At 48.2% G+C, this 16,403-nt stretch overlaps 1 protein-coding gene across 1 annotated transcript in view; it reads right to left on the bottom strand.

Moving 5' to 3' along the window:
* Window positions 1-16,403, bottom strand: part of MMUT (methylmalonyl-CoA mutase) — a 174,421-nt gene that overhangs the window by 59,250 nt on the left and 98,768 nt on the right. The window contains exon 9 of the mRNA XM_082250032.1: window positions 15,421-15,552. Coding sequence (XP_082106158.1) covers window positions 15,421-15,552 — 132 coding nt within the window. The remainder of the gene's footprint in view (window positions 1-15,420; window positions 15,553-16,403) is intronic.

Raw genomic sequence — 16,403 nt, 5'->3', positions numbered from 1 at the left:
GGACGATGCACACAACCGCCCTGATGAAATTTACTTCATAACAGAAGACTTCCTTTACATCAGAGTTCCTCCCATCACGTTAGAGGACCCCATCATGTCAGGTGTCTCCCCAATCATATCAAAGTTTCCCCTATACACCAGAGGTTCCACATCACATCAAAGTCCCCCTACACATTAGAAAACTCCCTTCTTGTCAGAGGCTCCCCCAAAAATCTCCCCATCACATTAGTCTCTCCAAATCAGAGTCACCCATCAATACAAACATCACCCCCCCCCCCCTCGCACCCCACCCCAGATCACAGAGTCCTCCCATCCCTTTCTGAGGGTAAATTGGGTGTAATGCCTGAGGCACCCTGGGAAAATCCAAAGGGCACCCTGGTTGAGAAATACTGCTCAACAATACAGATCTAAACACCACAATGTGAATGGACACATTGCCTGTAACAAAGCTGCATTCAACGGTGTAAAAAAAAAAAAAAAAAAACACTGACACCAACAACTGGGGACTAGTCTTCCCACTGACACCAGGAATGGGGCAATATTTCTCCCACTGGACACCAAGGATAGGGCACTATTCCTTCCACTGACACCAAGGATAGGGCACTATTCCTTCAACTGACACCAAGGATAGGGCACTATTCCTTCCACTGACACCAAGGATAGGGCACTATTCCTTCCACTGACACCAAGGATAGGGCACTATTCCTTCCACTGACACCAAGGATAGGGCACTATTCCTTCCACTGACACCAAGGATGGGACACTATTCCTTCCACTGTACACCAAGGGTGGGGCACCAATCCTTCCACTGGATACCAATGGTGGGGCACCAATCCTTCCACTGGACACCAAGGGTGGGACACCAATCCTTCCACTGTACACCAAGAGTGGGACACCAATCATTCCACTGTACACCAAGAGTGGGACACCAATCCTTCCACTGGACACCAAGGGTGGGGCACCAATCCTTCCACTGGACACAAGGGTGGGGCATCAATCCATCCACTAATACTAAGGATGGGGCACTCCTTGTTTCCTTAACACCAATGATGGGGCATAACTCCTTCCAAAGGGCACCCTGATTGAGAAATACTGCTCTAGAATACGGATCAAAATGCCATGAGAATGAACCCTTTTACTTCACTTTTAAAAGGCTGACAGGTTTATACAATAATGACATGGATAAAAAGAGAATGTCATCACAAGTTTTATTTTTTTTTTTCCCCCCTGAGCTCGTCCTTTTCATGTACATCAGGAGCATTGCTATTCTGAGATCAGAAGAAATGACCTCTGCAGATGGTGGACAAGCTGCACTTTCTGAAAAACACCTATTAGAAAAAACTAGAGGAAAGCTGGATCTGCCAGTCGCAGCTCTCATGGGGTCTCACAGCCGCAGATGCCTGAGGCAGAAGCGAGCCAACTTACATACAGGACCTGACACAACATCCAGACTGCGCATTCTATAATAAAACTATCATTTGCAATAGCTGAAGGAGAAACTTTTTAATATTGAGACTATCTTAATTTTCTGTGTATAGCTGGAAATGGGAAAGGAAACCACATTTTGTCCATCTAAAAGAAACATTGATTTTGATGATAGGTTTGGATCAGATTTTAATGCTCGCTGCAATTTTCTATGGGTGAATGGAGTTTTTCAACTATGTCGCAAAGCTGCTGAAAGTGCCAATCCCCATAATTCTATATTCACTTTAACCTAATGCTGGGACTGACTTACACTCAGTCTTGCAGAGTCATACAAGCTCCTCTCCTGTACGGAGATTTGCTTAAGCCGGCCACACATGGTTCAGCAAGGACCGACTGAATTTCGATCCTTGTATGAGAACCCTGGTTGTACAGAAGTCAATCTGCCAAATTACTTTTGTGGTTTTTTTTTTCCATTCGATTAGTGCCGCCAGCTATAGCCATCAGTATGGATCATTGTATTTGGATGGCAGGGACGTTCCGAACGCCTGCTCTCAGAAAACAACAGCTCAGCAAATGAGCATCCACCATTGAGTGTATGGATGGGGGAATCTGATAATTTTTTTTCCTTCAACTTTGCAGATTTAACGAAAAAAAAAAAACAATAATATATAGTCTGCTTTATTCCAATATCCCTTTACCACTGTGAGCTTCTCACATTGTGCATTAGAAGCTGCAGAAAATTAGACAGAGCCAGCCTCATTTCTTGGTTGGGGGAGGTCCAGCATTATCTAGAACTTTCCTACCCAGTCTTACCATCCCTGACCTGCCCCTTTCATTTATTGGATTTCAAATCTTTCAATCATGGGTGCTCAGGTAAGGCTGGGTAGGAAAGTTCTAGATAATATGCTTGTGGGCAAGCCTCTGTCCGTGAGGCTATGTTGCAACCGACCTAGCGCGTAGCTGGCTGGGCTGCGTGGGCCACTGAATCTAGATTATCCAGCCTGTCGCCCAGCCTGGCAGTTGACTGTAGATCTCCTGAGAGAAACCAAAAAAGGAAGGAGAAAATTGCTAGGACCAGAGATCCCAGGAGCCTAGGTCCTTACTCCTTACTATACATAAAAAAAAATGATTACCTAAAGCAGAGGTGGGGGGGGGGGGGGTTATATACAAGCGGAGGATGGCCCATGGGAGTAGCCAGGTGTTTTATGTTCTGCCTAGTCCTACTCCTGGAGGAGGCAATATAACCCTCTAGTTATGATCTATGGAGCGCTGTGTCTGCCGATGACTGTGTGCCTAGCCAGTGTTTTTGTGTAGTGTATTAGGTGCTTTTACTAAGGGAAGAGATGGATTTTGTCCCTTGCTTTGCAGGAAAACAAAATCCATCCCTTCCCCCTGTCAGAACTTAGATCTGCCTTGTTTACATTGGCAAATCTCAGTTCTGTGTGTTTTAATGGCGATCGGAGGGTGTGGGTGGACATCCAGTGCCTGGCACCCACAGATTGGTTTCTGCTGTGAATAATCACAGCAGAAGCGGCCCACCAGCGGCACGCCCGTGCCCCCTGCAGGTGGAAGTGCAGAATCAAGTATATATACGTGATTCTGCACAAGAAAGTCACCCTGTAGCAGTAAAACTGCTTTAGGTGGACAAAAATGTTATCAGCACATTGATAAGAATGGATGGAGGAACCAGGAAGACCAAAAATAAGCAGAATAAACTTCAGCTTGAAAGTGTAAGTTCACCTTAAGCATCATTTTTCAAAAATCACACTATGCAATTCCAAATCCCCTGAATTGTACATACCAGGGTACAGATAGAACATGACTTATGTGGTTCAGTTTTACCTACGCAACCTTGGATCCCTCGTCTGCAGTCTGGGACTCTCTCCACAAGAAAAATGGATTTTTGTAAAATCTTACCGTAAAATCCTTTTCTCTTAAGCTCATTGACAGACGTAGTCCTCGTTGATTAATAACAACTCGGGTTATACTGCCCTCTACAGGAGTAGGACTAGACAGGAAAGAAAACATTCTGGCCACACCTTAGGGGCAGTCCCAGAGGGTATATCCTCTCTCTCTCTGCTACAGCAAATCAGTTATGTCACAAAGCAGTGTTTAGAGAATTTAACCCAACCCAACTCAAAAACAGAGGGGCGGGTACTACGTCTGTCAATGAGCTTAAGAGAAAAGGATTTTACGGTAAGATTTTACAAAAAATGGATTTTTGTAAAATCTTACCGTAAAATCCTTTTCTCTTAGCTCATCGACAGACGTAGTCCTCGGTGATACACCACCTTCGGGTTATGTTACCTCCGCAGGAGCAGGACTAGACAGGAAATTAAAAAGCTCTGGCCACACCCTAGGGGCAGTCCCAGAGGGTATATCCTCTCTCTCTCTGCCTCAGCAAATCAGTTATGTGAAAAAGCAGTGCTTAGAGAATTTAACCCAACCCAACTCCAAAACAGAGGGGCGGGGACTACGTCTGTCGATGAGCTAAGAGAAAAGGATTTTACGGTAAGATTTTACAAAAATCCATTTTTCTCTAGCGCTCATCGACAGACGTAGTCCTCGGTGATACACCACCTTCGGGACGTCCCAGAGCAGTATCACAACTGAGGGGTGGGAAAATGGAAATCAAATCCCAATCTAGAAGGCCCAACCGGTGCCAACTAGAAGTTTACAATGCTCATCCTTAATGATGAGACTCAACAAAAAAATTTTCAAACAGAAAAAAACCCTCGAGGTAGACCACCGGTCTCCTCAAATTGCGGCCTGCAAAACCTTGCGGCCAAATGAGGCATCCGCCGATGCCGTCACATCAATTTTATAGAATTTAGTAAAGGTATGTACCGACGACCAAGTGGCCGCCTTACATACCTGGACCACTGACGCCTGATGGCGAAAGGCCCAGGAAGTACTGAGCGCTCGAGTGGAGTGCGCCCTAACAGGGAACGGAGGACTCTGACCCTTAATAGAATAAGCCTGTACCACCGTTTGTCTAATCCATTTGGCAATGGTCGCGGCAGATGCAGGCAAACCCTTTCTGGGGCCATCCGTGATCACAAAAAGTGAATCCGTCTTACGGAATGATTCCGTAGCTTTCAGGTATACCCTGATTGCCCGAACCACATCCAAGGAATGCAACGCATGTTCCCGATGATGCTTGGGCTGAGGACACAAGGAAGGTAGTACAATATCTTCATTCAGATGAAAATCTGAAACCACCTTAGGAAGAAAAGATGGCTTAGGATGAAGTACTACCTTATCCCTATGAATCACTAGGTATGGGGACTGGCATGATAATGCAGCCAGTTCTGACACCCTGCGAGCAGAAGTAATAGCCACCAAGAAGACCACCTTCTGGGATAAAGTAAGCAAGGGAATCTCCCTGATGTTTTCAAAGGGAGGTTTCTGTAGAACCGACAAAACCAAATTAAGATCCCAGGGCGGTAAGGGCGCGCGGACTGGAGGAGCCAGGTGCCGCACCCCCTGGATGAAATTCCGCACCAAGGATTTGGTAGCTAAAGGTTTCTGAAAGAAGATTGCTAATGCTGAAACTTGACCCTTGATGGTGCTCAAGGCTAGCTTCTGCTCAACCCCTTGTTGCAAAAAGGCCAATATTCGAGACACCGAATAGGTACGTGGAGGAAATCCTAAAGATTCGCACCACGCAATATAAGTCTTCCATGTGTGATAATAGACTTTGCTGGAAGTCGCTCTCCTTGCTTTAATAAGGGTAGGAATGACTGAAGTAGACAAACCTCTGTCCTTCAGTACTTGGGTCTCAATGGCCAGGCCATTAAAACCAGCGACTGTAAAGCACGAAGGTAAATAGGTCCTTGAGACTACAGACACTCCCTGAGACGAAGTTCCCACGGAACGTCTGCGACTAACATGTCCAAGTCGGCCAGGCCGGCTTGAAGAGGCCAGCCTAGAATTTCTAGGACCACTGGCGCTGATTGGATCTGAACCAGGCGTCCCTAGAGCTATCTGGCCCCGACCATCCGAGAAAGTCTGGTCGTTTTCTGTTCCCACACATTTATCAGATACCTGATAGTTATCAGGAAAGGTGATCTTTTCTGGTTGAACCTCAGGGACCGAAGTCACCCGACTAGAGGCTACTTGGCCTATCTGGTCAATCAGATCCGATTCCTGTGAGGTATCGGGACTAATCTTAGGAAAAGGTAAAGGAAAAGATCTATACAGGGAACGGTAACTACCGCTTCCTGTACTTAAATGTTGGAAGGGAAGAATCGCACCGGTAGTAGTGGTTGATGCTCGATCTAATGTCCTGAATACCGGTGAAAACGTCCCCCCACCCTGAAATTGGGTGGGGGCGCACCTTCAGGCTGTGTACTCCTTTACTTCGGGTTTGGCTGGGTTGGTCCTCTGCTTGTCCGACCAGCCCTTCTTGAACCCTCCTGGAGGAGTCTTGCCTTTCCCGGAAGTACCAGCCGGGCGCCCTTTATGGGCGGTAAAGAAAGGTCCTCGCTTGTTGCGAGGTTCCTTAGCTTTTGCAGCCTGTGGCAAAAAAGTACTCTTGCCCCCGGTGGCATCCTTAATGATTTCATCTAGGTTGGCTCCAAATAGACGATTCCCCTGGAAAGGGAGATTGGTCAAAGTCTTTTTGGAACCTAGGTCAGCTGACCAGCATTTTAACCACAGCACACGTCTGAGGATCACTGCTAACTTAGATGCATGCCCTAACAAGGGAGTAGTGTCCAAGGCTGCGTCACAGATAAACCGTAGCCCTTGTATGATCTGTTCTATCAAATCAGATGTCTCCTGGGGAATATCTTTTCCCCTAAGATCTTGGCGTACCATTTTCGCCCATTCTGTAAGTGTCTGGGAAACTAGACCAATAACAATTACTGGTCTAAATGCTGACCCTATCAGAGAAAAGATAGTGCGGGACTCCGCTTCTATCTTTCGATCCACCGGATCCTTAAAGGACGAAGTGTCCTCCACTGGAATAACCGTGGCTTTATTCAGCCTGGAAATAGGCGGATCCACGACTGGTGGTACCGTCCATTTCTTAATGATGGATTCCTCAAACGGATAGCGTCTAGCAATACGCTTGGAAATAGTAAAGGTACGTTTAGAATGTTCCCATTCTCCTTTAATCTGATTTCCAAAACATTTAGGTACAGGAAAAGCCTTCGCCGTCTTGATGGGCTTATTAGTCCCAAAAGGCCTCTCTGTTTCAGTTGCCTCTGCCGGTAAAGCCTCAAGTTTTAAGGTTTCTTGCACTGCCACAACTAGTGCGTCCACCAATGCTTCTTCCTGAATTATAGCAGGAGAAGAAGCGTCCTCCTCACTGTCTGAGGGGGCTTTACCTGGGATAACAGCCCTTGCAGAGGAACCTGCAACTGCAGTGACCATCTCTGAATCAGAGTCAGAGGTGTCAGATAGTATAGGGGTAGGCGGGGGTCGCTTCCTTGACCCCCGTCCCTGACAGGCCGCCTCCACCCGAGCCACCATAGACTCCAACATTGCTGTAAATGACTCTATACTCTGTACACCGGCGGGTCCCGAGGCCCCCTCGAGGGAAACAGGTGGGGGAATATGTGTGGCAGGGTCCATAATAACTCCAGTTACTTCCTGGATGATATAATTCAAAGTAAAGAAAAAACTTTTTTTTTTTTTTTTTTTTTTTGACCCTCAGCGCCACAAAAAAAAACCCCTTAGTGTTACCTGCTAGGGATCCCTATCGATCGAGAGAGAGAGAGATAGACCCCCAGGCTCACCACTTGATGTTCAGAGTTGAACTGCAACAGCTTACAGCGCTGTCTTAGACAAACAGGAAGTCTTTTGGCTGGCTGCCCAGGAAGAAAGGAGGCGGCTCCGCCCCTCTGCACGCCTTCCGGCGCCTCCCCCAAGCTCCACGAGGTGTAGAATCACCTAAAACATGGCCGCCCCCATGCTGGAGACACGAGGCTACGCCAAAATGGCGGCTCGTGCGATCCAGCAAAAAAAAATGGCGGCGGCCTGTGCTGACTAGCGGTGTGCTGCAGGCACACAACACTCTCTCTGCATGGGGATATGGCGTGGTTGGCGGTACCGGCCCTGGCGGACCGCATGGCCATTCGGGAGGCCTGCTATTAGCTGGAGATCTGACTTGGAAGGCAGTCTACATGTCCATGGCTTCTGACTGGTAGGTAGCTTATACTTAACCCATAAGATTCCCAGAATGCCACAGATTACATTTTTAAAAAACATGTATACAATAGATTGTTAGCTCCCAAACCAAGCCTCCTGGCTTTTTGTACACATAAAATCACACTCAAAGTAGGAGGATTTGTGACATGTTATAGGATAGAAAGAAACTCTTTCTTACCATACAGAGAGGGGCCCGCGTTCACCACAAAACCCGTCAGGGAAAAAGGGGGAACATACTACTCACCATACCGGAACCAGGCGGGCACCAACTCCTGACAGTACCCCTCTCCACCGGGGCGGGAGGGCTGTCGACCGATACGGACGCCGTGACTCATGGTCTTTGGCGTTTCAGCGAGACGTTTAACTCGCGGGTTCAGTCCTTTTAATGGGACTTTGTCGCGGCCGACCCAGCGCGGAGCTATGGCCTGCACGCGCTCGTAGGCTGAACTGGGGTGACCACCGGATCTCAACATCCAGCCCGTCGCCCAGTTCAGCTTTCTTGCTTGAAGATCTCACAGGAACACTGGAGAAAAAAAGCTGTCCAAAAATCCTTTTAGAAAAAAATTCTTGCCAGGACCTAAGATCCCAGCAAGGTATCTAGGTCCTTACTCCTAACTAGACAGAAAATAACTGATTTGCTGAGGCAGAGAGAGAGAGGATATACCCTCTGGGACTGCCCCTAGGGTGTGGCCAGAGCTTTTTAATTTCCTGTCTAGTCCTGCTCCTGCGGAGGTAACATAACCCGAAGGTGGTGTATCACCGAGGACTACGTCTGTCGATGAGCGCTAGAGAAAATCCATTTTTCTCTGTCGCTCATTGACAGACGTAGTCCTCGTTGATTAATAACAACTCGGGACGTCCCAAAGCAGTACCACAAATGAGGGGTGGGAAAATGGAAATCAAAATCCAATCTAGAAGGCCCAACCGGTGCCAACTAGAAGTTTTAAAGGCTCATCAATCACACGATGAGACTCAACTGAAATTCCAACGGAAAAAACCCTCGAGGTAGACCACCGGTCTCCTCAAATTGCGGCCTGCAAAACCTTGAGGCCAAATGAGGCATCCGCCGATGCCATCACATCAACTTTATAAAATTTCGTAAAGGTATGTACCGACGACCAGGTGGCCGCCTTGCACACCTGGACCACTGACGCCTGATGGCGGTAGGCCCAGGAAGTACTGAGCGCTCGAGTGGAGTGCACCTTAACAGGGAACGGAGGATTCCGACCCTTAATAGAATAAGCCTGTACCACCGTCTGTCTAATCCAATTGGAGATAGTCGCGGCAGATGCAGGCAACCCCTTTCTGGGGCCATCCGTGATCACAAAAAGTGAATCCGTCTTACGGAACGTTTCCGTAGCCTTCAAGTATACCCTGATTGCCCGAACCACATCCAAGGAATGCAACGCATATTCCCGCGGATGATTGGGCTGAGGACACAAGGAAGGTAGCACAATATCTTCATTCAGATGAAAGTCTGAAACCACCTTAGGAAAAAAGGATGGCTTCGCATGAAGAACTACCTTATCCCTATGAACCACTAGATATGGGGAATGGCATGATAATGCAGCCAGTTCTGACACCCTGAGTGCAGAAGTGATAGCCACCAAGAAGGCCACCTTCTGGGATAATGTAAGCAAGGGAATCTCCCTGATATTTTCAAAGGGAGGTTTCTGCAGAACCGACAAAACCAAATTAAGATCCCAAGGTGGTAAGGGCGCGCGGACTGGCGGAGCCAAGTGCCGCACCCCCTGGGTGAAATTCCGCACCAAGGAATGAGTAGCCAAAGGCTTCTGAAAGAAGATTGCTAATGCTGAAACCTGACCCTTGATGGTGCTCAAGGATAGTTTCTACTCAACCCCCTTTTGCAGAAAAGCCAAGATTCGGGTCACCGAATAGGTACATGGGGGAAATCCCAAAGATTCACACCACGCAATATAAGTCTTCCATGTGCGAGAAGACTTTGCTGGAAGTCGCTTTCCTTGCTTTAATTAGAGTAGGAATAACTGAAGCTGACAACCCTCTGCCCTTCAGTACCTGGGTCTCAATGGCCAGGCCATTAAAACCAGCGACTGTAAAGCACGATGGAAGATCGGTCCTTGAGACCGCAGATCCTCCCTGAGAGGAGGTCTCCAAGGAGCGTTCGTGACTAGCATGTCCAAGTCGGCCTGACCGGCCTGACGAGGCTAGCCTAGAATTTCCAGGATAACTGGAGTTCCCTCCATCTCTATCCTGCGGAGAAATCTCAGCAGCAACTTGAGAGGGGGGAAGACGTATAGTAGCTGATACTGCCTTTATAGGCCGTTCAGCGCGTCTGCTGCGTCCGCTAGAGGATCGCGGGCGCGCGTTGCCAACCTCCGCGCCTTCCTGTTGAGCCGATATGCCAACAGATCCACCTCCGGGATGCTCTGATGAAGACACAGATGGTGAAATCCTTGGTGATCGACCTAAGTCATCACCCTGATATTGTCTGACTGGAATCGAACCAGGCTGCCCTAGAGCTGCTTGGTCCAGGCAATCCGACAAAGTCTGATCGCTCTCTGTTCCCACACATTTATCAGAAACTTGATTCTTATCAGGAGTGATGATTTCTCCTGGTTGAGCATTAGCGACCGAAGTCACCAGACTAGAGGCTCCTTGGTCTGTTTGCTCAACCGGATCCGATTCCTGTAGGGAACTGAGACTAAGCTTTGGAAAAGGTAAAGAAAATGATCTGTTCAGGGAACGGGAACTACCGCTCTCTGTAGCACCTAAATGTTGGAAGGGAAGAATCGCACCGGTAGCAGTGATCGATACTCGATCTTGTGTCCTGATCGTATGATCTCCTGAACCCCTTAGTCCGAGATTCAGGAAGGCCCTTGATCTGAACACCGGTGAAGACGTCCCCCCACCCCTAAGCTGGGTGGGGGCGCACCTTCAGGCTGTATTAGCCTTAACTTCAGGTTTGGCTGAGTCGGCCTTTTGTTTGCCCGACCAGCGCCTCTTGAACCCTCCTAGAGGGGCTTTGCCTTTCCCGCTCGCCCCAGCGGAGCGAACGAACCCTTTATGAGCGGCAAAGAAAGGTCCACGCTTGTTACGAGGTACTTTAGCTTTAGCAGCCTGCGGCAAAAAAGTGCTCTTGCCCCCAGTGACATCCTTAATGATCTCATCTAGGGTGGCCCCAAATAGGCGATTCCCCTGAAAGGGGAGATTCGCCAAGGCTTTTTTGGAACCTAGATCCGCTGACCAGCATTTTGACCACAGCACACGTCTGAGGATTACCGCTGACATAGATGCATGCCCTAACAAGGGGGTGGCATCCAGGGCTGCGTCACAGACAAACTGCAGTCCTTGTATAATTTGTTCCATCAAATCAGATGCTGCCTGGGGGATACCTTTCCCCTTTAGGTCATGGCGTACCAATCTTGCCCATTCCGTTAATGTCTGTGAAACTAAACCAATGACAATCACTGGTCTAAAGGCTGACCCTATCAGGGAAAAAATAGTGCGCGACTCCGCTTCCATCTTCCGATCCACCGGATCCTTAAAGGACGGAGCGTCCTCCAACGGGATAACAGTGGCTTTATTCAGTCTGGAAATAGGTGGATCCACCACTGGTGGTACCGTCCATTTCTTAATGAGGGATTCCTCAAACGGATAGCGTCTAGCAATGCGCTTGGAAACAGTAATGGTACGTTTTGAATGATCCCATTCCTCTTTAATTTCATTACCAAAACATCTGGGTAAGGGAAAAACCTTCGCCGTCTTGGTAGGTTTACTAGTACCAAAGGGAATTTCCATCTCAGTTGCCTCTGCCGGTAAAACCTCAAGTCTTAAGGTTTCCCGGACCGCCACAACTAGTGCGTCCACCAATGCTTCTTCTTGTGCTATGGCGGAGGCAGGAACGTCCTCCTCACTGTCTGAGGGAACTTTACCTGAGACAACAGCCCCTGCAGAGGGACCTGCAGCTGTAATGACCATCTCAGAATCTGAATCTGAAGTATCAGATGAAATAGGGGTAGGCGGGGGTCGCTTTCTTGACCCCCGTCCCTGACAGGCCATCTCCACCCGAGACACCAAAGACTCCAAAACTGCTGTGAATGCATCAATACTCTGTGAACTGGAGGGTCCTGCGGGCCACCTCGAGGGGAACAGGTGGGGGTACCTGTGTGGCAGGGTCCATGATTATTCCAGACACTTGCCGGAAAAAATTAATTTGCCAAAAAAAAAAATAAAACTTTTTTTTTTTTTTCTTTAGACCCCCAGCGCCACAGCGCCCCTCAGTGTTGCCTGCTTAGGGACCCCTACAGAGCAAGAGAGAGAGAGAGACCCCAAGGCTCACCACTTGATGCTCAGAAGTTTCAATACAACCTGTTCCAGCACTGTCTATTACAGACAGGAAGTCTTTGGCTGGCTTTCCCGGGTAAAAGGAGGCGGCTCCGCCCCTTTGCACGCCTTCCGGCGCCTCCCCCTAGCTCCTCGAGGTGTTTGGTCACCTCAAACATGGCCGCCCCCATGCTGGAGACACGAGGCTACGCCGGGTAAAAGGAGGTGGCTCCGCCCCTTTACACGCCTTCCGGTGCCTCCCCATAGCTCCTTGAGGTGTTTGGTCACCTCAAACATGGCCGCCCCCATGCTGGAGACACGAGGCTACGCCAATATGGCGGCCTCGTGCGATCTGCAAGACAATGGCGGCGGCCTGTGTAGGATAGCGACGGCTAGCAGCGGCCTGCGGGATGTCTATGTTCTGCCTGGCGGCCTGCGGGAGTATCTCGGCCCCCCAACCTTCACCCTGAATGGTGATAAGCCTGGCCGGCAGTGCAGGACCCTGGCGGGCCGCATGCGGTCCGTGGGCCGTCGGGAGGCAGCCTTCTGTCCTTCCGAAGTGACCGTTTGCTGGAGGAATGGCGATCTAGACTGCAGTGACTCAGGCATAGGCATCGGCCTGTGTACACCCTTGACAGGTAGGATACCTTTTACTTCAATAGTAATGACCCTTATAGTACTGCCACTGACTTCAGTCACCCTTACAGTTTTGCAATGACCTAGATAGTCAGCTCCCAAACCAAGCCTCCTGGTTTCTGTTCACAAAAAATCACACTCAAATTGGGGGATCTGTGACCTGTTATAGGATAGAGGGGAGACCCATCCTACCATTCCAGAGAGGGGCCCGCGTCCACCACAAACCCGACAGAGGGGGAGGGGGAACATACTACTCACCATACCGGAACCAGGCGGGCGCCCACTCCTGACAGAACCCCTCTCCACCGGGGTGGGGGGGCTGTCGACCAATACGGACGCCGTGACTCTGTGGTCATTGGCGTTCAGGAGAGACGTTTAACTCGCAGGGTCAGTCCCCGTCCAGTGGGACTATGTCGCGGCCGACCCAGCGCGGAGCTATGGCCTGCACGCGCTCGTAGGCTGAACTGGGGTGACCACTGGATCTCAACATCCAGCCCGTCGCCCAGTTACAGCTTGCTTGCTTGAAGATCTCACAGGAACACTGGAGAAAAAAGCTGTCTAAAAAAATCTTTCTAAGAAAAATTCCTGCCAGGACCGAAGATCCTAGCAAGGCATCTAGGTCCTTAATCCTAACTAGACAGAAAAAAACTGATTTGCTGTAGCAGAGAGAGAGAGGATATACCCTCTGCGACTGCCCCTAAGGTGTGGCCAGAATGTTTTCTTTCCTGTCTAGTCCTACTCCTGTAGAGGGCAGTATAACCCGAGTTGTTATTAATCAACGAGGACTACGTCTGTCAATGAGCGACAGAGAAATAAAGCTGGTTTTATAACTCACCACTAATGCCCTTGCTTGGTCATTTCTATTTTCCGCCAGGCCAAATTGATTCTCAACTCCGCACTTGGCTACCGCATGACCCTTTCTTGCTTCATTAGGTTTTAATCCAGAGTGGGATGGTACCTCTGACTACCTTGCTTTCAACTTTATTGACCACATTTATGGATCACTGAAAATATGCTCAATTGTCTAGGTTTATCAGGACTCTTCCCAAGTCTTTATGTATCATTTCAGATCGCACGCCTGTGGAAAGCTACTCACGCACACATATGGTAGGAATGTCCATGTATCAGACCTTTTTACATTGGATAAAAGTAAAACAAGGGTCTCCTGTTCCTTATGATCTCTGGGCTGTACTTTTTCATTCTACGGGTGAACCAAGCAGCCGATATCAGCATTCTTTTACACCTCACCCTTTGCATGCTGCAAAATCTCTTATCCCTCTTCATTGGAAACAAACTGCTGTTCCCACTCTGAAACAATGGCTACATGCAGTAGATCCTATATATCTCATGGAGGATCTTACATATGAATATCGAAATATGGCACACAAAATATGGCCTGTTGAATTGCTTTTACCTTCTCCTCTGCCTATACGAAACACATCTCAAAATCGGATTAAGGTTTTATTCTAAGTTCCCTAAGCCTTTCCCTCTCCCCTTTTCCCTTCCCCCCTCTTGTGGATTTATTTTTTCTTAATTATTGGTGTAACGTGATGGTCCACCTTAACTGATTGGATGGTTGCTTTTTTCATTACAGGCATACCCCGTTTTAAGCACACTCACTTAACGTACACTCGCGAGTACAGTCATTGCCTGGTCAGCTTGGCATGGCACTACTCCCGGGTTTTAACATTGGCGTCTATGGGAAATCTTGGTCAGCTTGACATGGCACTGCTCCCAAACCATAAGTGACAGGGATACCAAACTTAGGGAGCAACCAAGAGGGGACCCAGGACTAAAACATATCCTATTTGTGGCCGGCCAGCTTGCCTAGGTAATCTACCATGTCTTAGTCCTGGATCCCCTTAACATGCTTCCCAAGCTTGGTGTCCTTGTCACTTATGGTTTGGGAGCAGTGCCATGTCAAACTGACCAAGATTTCCTATGGAGCTAGTGTATTTACATGCATTGAGAAATTAAAAAAGGTATTGCTTCACTTTAAGTACATTTTCCTTTTACATACATGCTCTGGTCCCATTGTGTACTTAAAAGTGGGGTATGCCTGTACTTTTCATGTGTGGTTACTAAATACTTTAGGTCTGTTGCTCATATGTTGATTTGGTTAATTGTTTTGTAATCACCCTTGCAAGGTTTCTTAATAAAAAAAGTATTAACCAAAAAAAAAAAAAAAAAATTACATACCAGCACTGTATGCATGTCCTCCCATTACATATGCAGCTGTGGGGGGGCTCTCTACAAAAACTGGTCCCTCAACCCCCCTCCATACTGCTGTTTGCATGACAGACCTGCATGACAGGGTCCTGGTACACTGGTGGTCAGCGCAGGGCCCTGGTACACTGGTGGTCAGAGCAGGGCCCTGGTACACTGGTGGTCAGAGCAGGGCCCTGGTACACTGGTGGTCAGCGCAGGGCCCTGGTACACTGGTGGTCAGCGCAGGGCCCTGGTACACTGGTGGTCAGCGCAGGGCCCTGGTACACTGGTGGTCAGGGCAGTGCCCTGGTACACTGGTGGTCAGCGCAGGGCCCTGGTACACTGGTGGTCAGGGCAGGGTCCTAGTACACTGGTGGTCAGGGCAGGGTCCTGGTAAATTAGGGGTAAGTGCAGGGCCCTATTACACTAGTGATCAGTGCCATGTCCAAATACACTGGTGGTCAGTGCAGGGCCCTAGTACACAGACAGTAATTGGGAAGATTTTCCTGTTACAGATCCCTAAAAGATCACTGGTGTCCTTGGTAGCTCATATGAAAAGTCAGAAATTGCTCATGGCTCCAGGAACCCCTAGCCACCTCTGGAAGAACCCTGGTTAGGTAAGGATGCTTCACATAAATGCATACATATAACAGCAAATCCTAGCACTGCAAGACAGAGATGAAGTTTTACCTTTTTAAAGTGAAGGATATTTCTTCGCTCTCTCCAAACTCCTGGCGGTAAGCTCCACTCACCATCCGATCGCTGGCTTTGTGTTCACCAAACACCTTCTTCATTGCATCAGTAATTTCCCCCACAGTGCACCTGGGCAAGAAAATACAAATTTGAGTTTACTCTAGAACACTGGCTTAAAAGGGAAAAGCAGAAAGTCAATAAGGAGATGTAAAAAGTATATCTTTTCCACATCAGACACCACTTGCCGAAAGACTGAGGAAAAAATTTAAACAGCTGGGATTTTTTTCATAAGTACAACACCACCCTCTTATTACCATTACAGTGACATTAGGAAGTATGCTTTGCTTCCACACTTAAAGTCATTGGCTCCTGCTGCTGTCAATCACAGCCAGTGAGCCAATCAGAAGACAAAGGAGGGTGAATGTACACATAGAGCCTCGGATCAGGAGTGCACCTGCTTCGGTGCGGCTTGCTGTGGGGGCACCCAGCAGGAGGGAGGAGCCAGAAACGCTGGCGTGGGACCCGAGAGGAGGAGGATCCAGGCTGCTCTGTGCAAAATCACTACATAGTGCATGTAAGTATAATGTGTTTTATTTAGTATAATATGTTTATTTAGAAAAAAAAAAGGCTTAATATTGCTTTAAGGCCCCTTTCACACTTGTACGACCTAAACGTTTTTAAAAGACTTTACCGCAATTTTTTTGCCACGATTTTGACTGGACTTGAAGCAATGCCCATGTCTAAGAACCTCAAAACACATCAAAGTCGGGCCAAAGTAGTGCAGGGACTATTTTGAAGTCGTTGCAGCTTGAAGTCCCACAGATATAAACCGTACTTCTTTGGAAATCATGGAGTACGACTTGTCATGCGACTTTGCAGTCCCAAGTTGAACAAGTGTGAAAGGGACCTTAAAGTGGAGTTCCACCCAAATGTTGAACTTTACTGATTTCAGCACTGCTATGTTTTGTAAAAAAGAATTG

The sequence above is a fragment of the Pelophylax lessonae genome, assembly GCF_965119305.1.
Source record: "Pelophylax lessonae genome assembly, chromosome: 3".
Classification (NCBI taxonomy): domain Eukaryota; kingdom Metazoa; phylum Chordata; class Amphibia; order Anura; family Ranidae; genus Pelophylax; species Pelophylax lessonae.
Note: the sequence above shows the minus strand (reverse complement) of the source record. Positions and strands in the feature narration are given on the sequence as shown.